Raw genomic sequence first — 12,240 nt, forward strand, 5'->3', positions numbered from 1 at the left:
GACCAGAAGCACCAGAAAGCCCAGGGAAGGAGAAGCCGGAAAGCTGGGGCTGCCCTGGAGACCCTGTCCCATCAAGGTATAAAGACATGGCCCTCACCCCATCTGGGAACCTGCAGGGGAAGGCTAGCCCAGCAGAGGGAGGAGTCAGGCATAAATGAGAGTGGACATGGGTCAAGCTTCCACTTCATGTAAACAAGGCGGCAGTGACCCCTGCTCAGCCACCGGCAGTCTGATGGAGGCGTGTGAGTCTTGAGATGCTTCAGACCCTCCCACTTGGGATTCAGGGTCCCTGAGGCCAGGATGAAGGCTGCAGGGCAGGAGGCCAGTCAGAGTCCAGTGTGCAAACTGGTGCCACCTGTGCTCTCCATAGCACAGGACAGGACAGGTGGACATCCACAGGTCCTGTCCTCCTTTGTCCTGTGACTCAGGAAATCACACAATTGCTGGGCTTGGCAGGACTGGGACTTGTTTTACCTGCAGAGACAAGGGACACAGGCAGGGAAGGACGTAAGTGAAATGCTCAGTAGATTTACCTCCAGCCCCTTTCCTGTGTGCTGTTCACACCTCAGATTGGGGGTCTGGGGATTTTGTCTCCTTTCCAAGCTGCTGAACTGGAAACCAGGTCAATAGGGCACCCAGGAAAGCAAAAGGAAAGATTCTTCCTGTCCTGGCAGCCTCAGCAGGAAGCCTACTGGTTGGGAAGTCAAGAGCCTGCCATCTCCTGACCAAGAGGAGTGGGGGAAGGATCCGGACTCCAGAATCAACAACTACAATCAATGACTTAAAACTCTTGCCAAGAGGTGATTCACTGGCAGCTAGTATCACATGCAGCTTCATAGCTCACAAAGCACCACCACGGGCGTTCTCTCTGGTGATCCTCACGGGCCCCACTGTGAACCAGGTGTCATTTTCCCTACTCTGCAGCAGAGCAGTGGGACCAACAGCTCCCAGAGCCAGCGCCACAGCCTGGTCTTCCAAAGTCAGCCTTGGCTTCTGCCATGCATGCCGCCTAGGCTGGAAGAGGAAAGCCTATGCCTCAGGAAGGGTCAGAAGCGCTGGCTAAGAGCTGGGCACCGTGGGGTGGATCACACGGCTTAGGGGGGCAGTCTTAAGGTAGAGGATGAAGAGGGAGGAACACAGTGCATTGAGAGAAGAGAAGGGGAGGGAAAGCTGCCCTCCTCCAGCCCAGGGAAGCTTATTTCTCCTCTTCTCTAGGCCTCCACCACCCAGTTCCACTCCGTTACAATCTCAAAACGAGGCTGGCAGTTTCTTAGGCTGAGTCCCTGCTCTCTGACCTATGGAGGGACAGAGGAGGAGCTGAGAGGAGACCTGAGAGGTGACGGGCTGCTGAACATGGGAGCTGATGTCCTGGGAGTGAGCGCTGGCTACCTTTCCCCAGGTGGAAATTGCTCCTGTTATTTCCTGCCAGTTCCTCTCTACACAGCAAGGGTTGTCTCCCTGGCGCTTGCACCACCTTTGGTATCACTTCAGCTGTGAATTTAATTAAGGTGGCATCTGCCTCCTCTCCTGAGCCGCTGGCAGGAGAGACACTGAGCAGAGCCCGACCTGGAGGCCTGGTAGTGGCGGCCCGCCCCCAGCCGTGCTCACCCTCTGTACTCAACTGCTGCCTTGTCTGGCCTGATGGAACTAACTCTTCAGAACATACTATGAATCTAGTCAAGCCATCCTTATCAGTGTTGCCCCAACTTGGACAGGGGGCTGCCCAGAGGGAGGTGGGAGGGGGGATGGATGACTCTGCCTGAGTTCTTGATGGATCCAGGAGCTCAGTCAGTGTTGGCGGTGGTGCCAAGGTCTGTGTCTGACACAGTTCTGCTAAAGTGACTGAATTCTGCCATCACAGAGTTCCCTCACTGTTGCAATGGACATTACCCATCCCCACTTCCTCTCCTCAGTGGCTTGTTTTATTTGCTTGGCCTACTAAGCAGATGCCGAGTTCTGCCCCAGGGGCAACAGCATTTTGGAGGCAGGTAAGCAAATCAACCTCCAGATCTGGAAGCGGGGGAGGGCGTGTAGCTCTGAGGGGCAGAGGAGGCAGGCGCGGTAGAGGAGCCTGCTTCCAATGCCCACACTCTGCCCAGCTACCTCCTGGAGAAGGCCGGCAGGGGCAGAGCCTGTCTTTACCAGGACAGGTACCCACTCATTTTATAAGGCTGCACAAAAGTCAGTAGAGATTCCTTATGCACAGAATTCATTTCCACGCCTCTGACAGGGAAACTGGATTGAGGATGTGTCTCATCACTCCTCCAGTGCTGATGTACTGGGAGCCTACCATGTACAGGCAGATCAGACCCACTCAGATTCGTGGGGAAGAATACACAGTCAAAAAAATGTTTTTTGAAAGTATGCGTGGCATGTATGTTGGGCATGGACAGCCCAACATTACAGCCCAACATTTTATAAGAGAAAGTCAAGCTTCCAAGGACAGGTCACAGTGAAGTGAGACTGAAATGGGGGTGTGAAGGGGAGGGAAGAGTTACCAGATGCAGAGGAGAAGCACAGTGTGAGGGCTGGGGAGGGGGCATCCTGGGGCACCCAGGACCCCCAGTTGGTCTGGTTCGACTGGCAGGCAAAGTGGTACAGGAGAGAGGGAGGCAGGGGATGCTGATAAGGAGGCCATGACAAGGACAACAGGTTTCACTTTCCTATAGGTTTCAGGGCTTCTCATACCCTTTATGTGGAAGACTCTTCCCCAAGATGTCCACATGGCTCTCTCCATCCAAGTCTCTGCTCTAGTGGTCCCTGTCAGAGAGGCCTTCCCCGATCACCCTTTATAAAAAGGTCACTTCCTTCCCCTGCGCCATCTCTCCTCAGTATATCATGCCCATGATGGCATGGAGTTCTTGGTTCACTCTGTTCACTGCTGTACCCGGAACTTAGAACAATGCCTGGCACGGAGCGGACATTTCATAAGTATACAGGTTGAGCATCCCTAATCTGAATATCCCAAATCGAAAAATGCTGCAAAATCCAAAACTTCTAAAGTGATGACATGACACTCAAAGAAAATTCTCATTGGAGCATTTCAGATTTTGGATTTTCGGATTAGGGATGCTCAACTGGTATGTATTCTGCAAATATTCCAAAATCCAAAGAAATCCCAAATCTGAAATACTTACGGTCCCAAGCCTTTCAGATAAGGGATATTCAACCTGTATATTTCTTAAGTAAAGTGAACGAGCAGGCAATGGCAAGCTACTTCAGGGTTCAGACAATCCTAGAACAACAGTACTGACAGCAGCAGCAACAGACATTGACTGGGTGAGTCACTCACCTACTGTCTTCCCAAGATGTGGACATCAGCCTTGGCCAGGCTCAAGAGAAAGTAGGACAGAGAGATTATGACATCTGCCAATAAGAGTAAGGACACCTGCCTCTTCTCTAGAGCAGAGTGGGATTGGCCACGAGGAAAACCTCACTGTGCTCCCCTCTCCTGTGCTGTTGGAACGCCCACTGGTAGAGGTGATTAGGTGTATCAGATCAGACTGCAGCTTCCAAATACCAGTTGTGGCTGGTCCACGCTCCTCAACGGTAACACCGAGTTTTGAAACCCCGCCTTGATAAGACAGCACTTGGGTAGACTTACTCTGGAAGTGGGGACCCACAGATCCTTATGAAACTCTGAACCCACAAAGCACTCTCCTGACATGCCATTCCTGACAGGGACCAAGGTTTCCAGGAGAGAGATCTGAGACCTCCAGCACCCAGAGATGACACAAGAGAAGCAGAAGTCCCCAAATCCAGGAGCACAGTGGCCACAGCTCTACAGATCCAGATCATGCTGCCAGCCAGGGGGGCCCATCCACACATGAATCAGGGGAACCCAGGAGAGTTCTGGAAAGGTATGTCACTGCAGGTGCCTCAGAGGACTCTGGGAAGAAGAGCACGGCCCCAGGGGTCTCAGGAAGGTAATGATGCAGAGGTACCCTGGGAGGTCAGCTGTCACTCCCACCTTCCTCTTGGCTGGTAGGATAGCAGGAGGAAGGTCAATCCTATATTCAGGCCTCTGGCTCTTCCAACCTTTCAACACGTAGGGAAATGGTGCCAACCCTAGCCTTCCAGAGACAGCCCTAATGCTTTGCAGAAGGCCCTGGGAGGCAGGAGACCACACTGTGCTCTCTTCACTGCGTGACCATGGACACAGGGGCTCACCTCTCTGAACCTCAGGGATCTTGTTTGTGAGATGCTGCCATCAGGCAGGATGGTTGTAAGGACTACATGAGTTCTCTGTGAAATCATGTAACACCGTGTCTTAACTTTCTTCAAAAGTGTAGGCCATTTCCCAGCGATCTCAATGGGGATACTGGGTGGGGTTTTGGACACAGCACCTGGAACTTCCCCCCCAGCCTGCCAGTCCCCTGAGGGCAGGATCTTGTCTGAGTCTCCTCTGTGTCACTGTGTAGTCTGTTGGTCTGAGGACTCCCTGCATCGGAGAACCACATAGGAAAATCAGGGCCCTGTCTAAAATGCAGATTCCTGAGCCCAGCCCAGCAGTAGACTCTATTCATTGCATTTTTAATGAGACCCTCCACTGACTGCTGCTCTCTGAGGTTTGGGATCCCTGCCCTAAGCTTCTCTCTGAGCTCCCAGATGGCACAGGTGACAAGCTTGAGGAAAGGTGCTAAGTGCACCCAGTGCAGGAGCAGGGTCTAGCTGAAAGACCAAAAGCAAAAGGCTCCCAGCTTCTGCCACTAGAGGGGGCTGTGAGCCTTCAAACCACTGGGCAGCTTCCCCCTGACCCCCCTGCCAGCCGCCAGCTGAATACCCCACCCCAAAGGAAGCGATTTTGTAAGGTTCTCCCAAGGGCCACACCTGGTTTTGCAAAAATTTACATGCTGTTTGACAACTATATACTCCTTATCAAGCAATTTCACAGGCTGTCAGCTCTTGGGTTTTTTCTATTTTTCTCTCTTCCACCCATCCCGTCATCCACCGGATTCTCCCTTGACAAGAGGGCAACAGAGACAGAAAGGACAGTCAGAATCTGAACTCAAAGAGACCGTAGCTTACCCCCTCCCCTTCTAGAGGAGGAAAGAGGCCCAGGGAGGGGAAGGATGTATCCAGGGGTACTAGAGCAACATGTTTGGGCTATTCTGAATGTTCTGTGTGGGAAGGGGATTCCTTTCCTGGATGGAGGGCCCTAAGGCAGAAGCTAAAGTGATTTCCTCCCAGACAGCAGCTCCAATAGTACTGGGACTACTCGTTTCTACCTTAGGGGCCCACGCTGGCAGAAGTGCAACCCTGTCACACACACAGTCCTAGCTGCTTAGCTGCTGCTGCCAGAGGCAGGGGTGGGGGAGGGGGACATCTGCATGCCAACATTTGGGAGGCAGAAGAAAAGGGCCTCCTAGGAGAGGAGCTACTGCTTCTCTTCCCTGCCTTTGAGGGAAGAAAGAGGAAGGGAGAGAAAAAGTCTCACTAGGGAACTTGAATGTCAAGGCCTCAGGCATAGGATGCCCATCCCAGTGGGCACAGTTTGTGCTGGACGAAGCTGTTCTGTGTCTCTTCTAAAGGATGGAGAAGGAACAGGGTGATCCTTCCGGGCAGCCCTCGGACCTTCCTGGCTGTGTGCTGGTGCACTCTCACCCTCCCTCTTTTCTCTCTCTCTGTCCAGGTGTCAGGCACTCTGGAGAGGAGCTTCCTGAGGGCACGGGCCTGGGCACCATGCACAAACACTCAGAGATTGGTGACACTGGCAGCAATTGCCCCAGTCATCCGAGCAGGGGAATCCAATGCTGAGAGACAGCTAAAGGCAGTGGGAAGGGACAAGACAATGGGCCTTGCGTTTCTATGGAAACAGCACCTCTGGGTGAAGGGCTGAAGGAAGAGAAAGCTTCCACTTCACTTCCAGCCAGGACTTGGGAAACAGCCCATTTTGTGGTCAGGCTCGCCCCCTCCCTCCCCCCCTTCCCTGCCAGGTATTCACCATGGCAACCCTTCCTCCAAACAAGGACCGCAAGCAAGAAAGAGTGAGCAGGGTGGCAACAGCATCTGGCACAAGGGCAGCCAGGAGGAATGGGAACGGGGCCAGCCACCCTCCCCTGGTTCACTGGACTCACCTCTCTGAGCATTCACCTGCCACCTCTGTGCTTGAAGGGGTGTTGTGAGAGCAAAAGGAGAGGGAGCCTGTACGTAGGACCTGGCACACGGAGGTAAAGCCCTGGTGCTCCTGCTGTGCCCACAGAGATGCCCAAGCTGGTTCTAACTTTAGGAAGCAAACGTATCCGACATTTCCTGAACACACGGAGTGTGCTAGGCTCTGTGATAGGTGCTGGGCAATCAACAGAGGAGGGATGGTTGGGGTCTCTGTTCTCAAGCCACTCACGATCTGGCCCCAGCTAGGGCTGTGGGGGTGCATGAGTCCTGAATGCCCCCAGGCTGCCCAGGACAAGACCTCAGGCTCTGCCATCACCTACCTGGCCAGCCAGGGAGCCCAGTTCTCTTTGCGGCAAAGCCCCATAAGCAGAAGGAGAAATCCCAGCACGAAGACCCCTCCCATTCACAGATGCCAAGATAAGAAAGGCACCACAGCAGCCCTGGCTGTCACCACCAGCCTTCTCAAAGGCCACACTGGAGAGTGCTCCACAAAAAGAAGCAAAGGCCAAGGCCTCTAGGGATCTCAGAGAGATAGCCAGAAAGATGCTACCACCAGGGACACTTTCTCCCAGAGGGCAAGCAGCATGGCCAACACTACTCATGATAGGCACGTGGAAAAACCAAGTCAGACTAATGACAAAAGAGAGGAAAGTGGGTCAGCGCATTGGTGGGGCAAGGGGGTGGGGTGGCGTATATTTGGCCAGGTTAGGTCCTGATGACGGGTGACCTGGCAAGGAACAAGGTTTGCTAGAAAGAGCCCTAAACCCAGAGCCAGGGCTTGAGCCTTGGACCTGCCACCCAGCTATGCTGTGCTTCTTCTGTTTCTTCATCTCCAAAGGAGAAACTTTCTAAGCTTACATGATCCTCTTAAGCTACTGGGAGGGCCGATCTGAAAGCCCTCTTGCAGTAGTTATAAAAGCTCTTGGACTACTCCATGCCCAGCACTGTCCTGAGCATTTCATATTCTCAGAACAGCAGGGCATGCAACCTTCTCCCCTTTCAGAGAAGAGGAAATGGAAACTCCGAATTGCAGCGACTTGCACCAGTCGACAAGTTAGATACAGGCCAGAGCCAAGATGGAAACTGAGGACCCTCTGAGCCCAGAGCTCCTGCTGTCTCCAGGACAGCAAGCTACCCCTCTGCAGATATGTGGCAATGCTCCTCGATAAGGGCCAGATGCAAGGCTGGGGCGGCACTGGGCAGAGGGGCTCACCTGAGATGTCAGCACTGGAACCCTCATTGGCCCTCTTCCCCAGCAGAATCTCTGCTTCGGCAAAGGTCTTGGTGGAGAGGGGGCTGGTTGTGCCATTGGGCGCTGCGGGCCTCTTGGCCCGTCGACTCAGGAACCTGCTGCTAAAGCGCTTGCCCTCCTTGGCTGGAGTGGCCTCCCCATTGGCAGCTTCTCCCTTGCCATTTCGGGTAAGTGCCTCCCGGGATTTGGGCTTCAGGTCTATGTGCACGTGAGAAACCATCCTGCCATCCTTCCGGCTCAGCTCTCCCGAGGGAATGGGCTCTATGGGGGGCAGCACCTGCTCCACCGTAACCAGGTCATTCAGGAAGCTCTCCAAGCGCCGGGCCGACTCGCCACCTCCGCTGCCCTCCTCCTGCCCCTCTGCATTGCCTCTGGCCTCCCGCTGCTGCCGGGCAGCCCAGCGCATCATCTCCCCTGGCGGGTGGCGGCTGCCTGACACCAAGGCATACTTGGGGTTGATAAGCTTACGAGCCACGGTGGAGGAGTAGTTGAGGTGCCTGCCTGCACCTCCTGCCAGGCCCAGCTGCCGGTACAAGTCCACCTCCTCGGAGATGGCATACAGCTCTCGGAACTCTACATCGAAGGGCTCCACGTTCTGCCCTGTCAGCAGGAGGAGGTGGTTCCTGTCCAAGTAGGAGGAACTCCAAGTGAACCTGAGAACGTGGGGACAGAAAAGCAAGACACGTGTCTAGGCCTCTCCCTCGCCCTGCCTGCAGCCACCTCAATATCCCACTGCCCTGACCTACCACTGTGGCCAGACTCATCGCTGCCCAGTGGAAGGCACCTCTCTGGCTTTGTGCCAGACCGCCCTCCCTCCACTGACCCAAATCCATGCTTTTCTTTTTGGCAGCTGGACGGTTTGGGGATCTGAACCCTTGACCTTGGTGTTATAACATTGTACTCTAACCAACTAAGCTAGCCAGCCACCACCCCAAATCTTCCCTTTTCCCAGGTCATAGCCTCAAAGGCAGAAAGAAGGCAGCAGATGCAGGAAAAGGGCATGAGAAGTCAGGCCTGGATTCAAACCTGGTTTCTACCCTCGTGTGCTTTGTAAAATGAAGCCCGCAGGACCCATACTCATGGAGTTGTTGTGAGGCTCAAGTGAAATAACTTCTATAAAACATTTAGCTCAGTACCTAGGACAAAGACACATTTAATAAACAGTAGCTGCAGCTGCCTCTGCTGTTGATATTACTCCATTCCTTGCTGGTTCCTCTCTGAATTTTTAGTGCACTTAGTATCTGCAAGAATCCATACTTTAACCATAAGTAAGAGGACTTATGCCATTTACTAACTGTTTCATGGGCTCAGATCTCTTCTCCTCAACTAGATTTCAATTTACTGGGAGGGGAGAGACTGCACAAATATAGTCTGTCATACTCCTGGTAATTTACTTTGAAATCAAAATTCTGGAGACATTTCCTCCACACCACACCTTCACCTTTCTTTCCCAGATCCGGTCCATTCTACTTCCTGTTTATCCCATCTAACACCTAGCCTCATAACTGTAACTGGTTGCTGTGGACCATGAAAAGCAGGTGGTGCTTAACGCCTGGCAAGAGTTGACCTTCTTTCTAGAATAATCCATCACCCAGAAAGTTTGAGGGAAAAGACTGGGCAGGAAGCTGTTCTCCACCATTGGGTCAGACAAGACATCTTTAAAACTCCTGACAATGGAGGCTCCAGTCTAGCATTTTCCTGAACAATTACCATGAATAAAGGTCTCCTTGGCTCTTCTCTGATTAACTCACCTGTACGATCCAGTGGCCACTTTGTCACCATCCACCATCAGGAACCTTGATGACAGGGTTCCCTTGATCTTCCCCATGGGCATGTAGAAGCCAACGCCTGTCACAGAACGAACACGAATGTTCTGTTGAGAAGAGAAGAGCACCGTCACCCAGTTTGTAGGGCCTACCAGGCTCTGCACCAAGTCTTTGCTTGGGTAGGGGAAGAGCCCTCTTGTCCATGGGCCCTGCCTATGGGCTCCTATCTTTGTTAGGCTCTCTTCTTCCTATAGCCTTACATATGGAACCCAATTTGGAGAGAAGGAAGAAGTCACCAAATCTCACTTTGGGCATAGACAAGACCAGGGAAGTTCCTGCCTGTTCCCAAAGCTCCCCAGAAGACAGCCCTAACTTTGAACCCAATAGTGATGTCAGGCTCTGGAGGCTGAGCGCCCCAAGACTGGGCCACAGTTGCCCCCTTCAACTTCAGCAGCCTTGGATAAAATTTAAAAAGCTGGGCATGTAATTATCAGTTCATGAGTCAAGGCTTTTAGACATAAGGAAAAAGGTTGAGATCTTGAAGTTCACCTGAGCCCCTGAACTGGGGAGGAGGCAGAAAGAAGAGCTAGAGGAAGGGGCAGAGGGAATCTGCACCTCATCTCCTGCCCAGCCCCTGCCCCAGTGTAACTTACCCGAATACGGAAGTCAGTGAGTTCCAGGCCCTGACACATTTCCAGGAAATACTTCACTCCTGCCTCATCCAGGATGATATACACTGGGACTCGGCGCCTAGAGGCAGCATCTACAATGTCTTGAAAGATATCACCATCAGTGAAAAGGTCCATGACCACAGCAATGACCTAGACAGGGAAGGGCACTAGTGAGGCAAATTATGACTATACACCCACAGAGACACACTCTGCCCAGAGAGGACCAGCTTACCCTAGGGTGACCAAGAGTCAAAAACCACTCCTGCACCACTCCTGGGTTCACTGCACCCCTACCCACCTCTGAGCACTTCTGAGCCCAGGAGAAGAGAAGGGCCTGAGGGTGCAGATTAAGCTGTACTTCACCCTGGACAAATTCCCACCACCCCCATCCTGGGAATTTTTTTTCCAGCAGCTCTTCAGAAGTCACATTGGGGGAGACCTAGGAGGCTAAGCAAAGTTGCTCCTGATGCCCTTGGGAAACAAGGAGGCACAGGAGAGGCCATGGCTGAGATGCAAGGGATGGGCTCATTTCCATAAGTCACTGATCTGCTCAAACATCACTTTCTCAGCAGGTCTGAGTGCTTTGATCTCCCTGCAGCTGTGCAAAGACCTGTGATTCCCCAGGCACAGATCTGGGCAGAGCTCCAGTTGGCTTGGATTCCCCTGGCCTCCAGCAGCCAGCCCTCCCACCCCATCCTCAAATCATGGTCACTGCTTAGGACCCTTCATTTACAAAAGCCCATCCTGATTGTCCATGCTGGAAAGTGAGGCCTTTTGCAGCCTGATGCAGATCTGCCTTTCTAACCTTAGCTGCAGCCTTCACTCCAGCCACAAGTGTTTCCTTGTTGGCCCCAAACACTGTGCACATGATGCAGAGCAAAGGGCCTTGGCTTTGGGTTACAAGAGGTCTGGTTTGAACTTTGGAACCAACACCCTCTGTTTATGTGACCTTAGGCAAGTCACTTAACCTCAATGAGACTGTTTTCTCATCTGCAAGTGGGCATACCCTGCACTTTATACATTTGCCGTGAGGATTAGGGATAACATCTGTAAAGCATCAAATATAATGCCTGGTATGTAGTAAGTCCTCAGTAACTGGTAGGTAGCTGCTATACAGTTGAAGGAGTCTGCTTGCTGTCATAACCGAAAGCATGGACTCTAAAGTTAGACCAGGCCTTGTACACCAGTTTTACAGCTGGCTTGTCAGTGCCCTGGCTTCCTCGGCAGCAAAGTAGAGGTAATAACAGTACCTATCTCAAAGGGGTGTCGTGAGGACTGAGTGAGATAAACCACAAAAGTACTTAGCACAGTGGCTGGCACACGGTAAGCTCAATAAGTCTCCATTACGGTCACAGTCATCATCACCAGCACCACCTTTGCACATGTGCTCCACCATCGCCCCTGCCTGTAAAGATTCCTGGTCCCCCACCATCATACAGAATCATTTAAGACTCTCCATAGCTCTTCTTTTGATAATCAGTCATATAAATATGAATGCTTACTGAGCCCCACAGGCAGAGTGAGGATCGATCTAAAGACAGATAAGCTGCAACTGCTAACTTCAAGGGGTTAATCCAAGTGGAATGAGGAGACATTTGCAAACAAACAAACAAACAAACAAAAAAACCCAAAACTAAGACATAAATGAAATGAGATAGATGCCTTAAAAGTTGCACATATAACATGTGATATGGGTTGTGGGAGGGAGAGAGCAAGAGAAAAACAGAAAGAGAGAAATAGTATGTCCAGCCAGGGGAGACCAGAAAGACTCCACTGAGGGGAATGAAACCTAAAGAACGGGAAGCCTCTGGGCATCATGAGAAACAAGCAGGGAGGAAAACCAAGCAGGGAAGTTGACTGGGCGGCTATGCAGGAGTGTGCCCTGCACATGGGCACTGGGCTGAGGAGATGAGTGGGAGCTGTGCCTGCCTGAGGAAAGGACACCTTTTTCTAACCTACCTCAGGTACCACATGGCCTAGCAGGAGCCTACGAGGTGGGCACTTCAGGCTAAGGACACAGCACAAAGGCACTATGATGGTTAATTCTGTGTTATCTTGGCTGGGTCACGGTGCTCAGATATTTGGTCAAACACTATTCTGGATGTTTCTATGAAGGTGTTGTTGTTGTTTTTTGGACGAGATTAACATTTAAATCAGTAAACTTCAAGTAAAGCAGATTACCCTCCATGTGAGTGGGTCTCATCCAGTTATTGAAGGCCTTAACAGAACAAAGACTGACTTCCCCAGAACAAGAGGTAATTCTGCCAGCAGACTGCCTTTGGACTCTGACTGTGACTGTTCCCTGGGTCTCCAGCCTGACAGCCTACCCTGTAGATTTGGGACTTGCATCTCCTCAATCCCATGAGCCAATTCCTTAAAAGCAATCAATCTCTATCTCTCTGTCTCTCTCTTTTACACACACACACACACACACACA

At 52.1% G+C, this 12,240-nt stretch overlaps 1 protein-coding gene across 1 annotated transcript in view; it reads right to left on the reverse strand.

Annotated features, from left to right (window-relative positions):
* Window positions 1-424: 424 nt before the first annotated feature.
* FAM83F (family with sequence similarity 83 member F) overlaps window positions 425-12,240 on the reverse strand; it is a 29,682-nt gene continuing 17,866 nt past the window's right edge. The window contains exons 2-5 of the mRNA XM_063076404.1: window positions 9,786-9,953; window positions 9,118-9,239; window positions 7,328-8,019; window positions 425-474 (exon numbers count right to left, since the gene is read on the reverse strand). Of these exons, the coding sequence (XP_062932474.1) occupies window positions 425-474; window positions 7,328-8,019; window positions 9,118-9,239; window positions 9,786-9,953 (1,032 nt within the window). The remainder of the gene's footprint in view (window positions 475-7,327; window positions 8,020-9,117; window positions 9,240-9,785; window positions 9,954-12,240) is intronic.

Source organism: Cynocephalus volans, chromosome 12, assembly GCF_027409185.1.
Source record: "Cynocephalus volans isolate mCynVol1 chromosome 12, mCynVol1.pri, whole genome shotgun sequence".
In the NCBI taxonomy this organism is placed as follows: domain Eukaryota; kingdom Metazoa; phylum Chordata; class Mammalia; order Dermoptera; family Cynocephalidae; genus Cynocephalus; species Cynocephalus volans.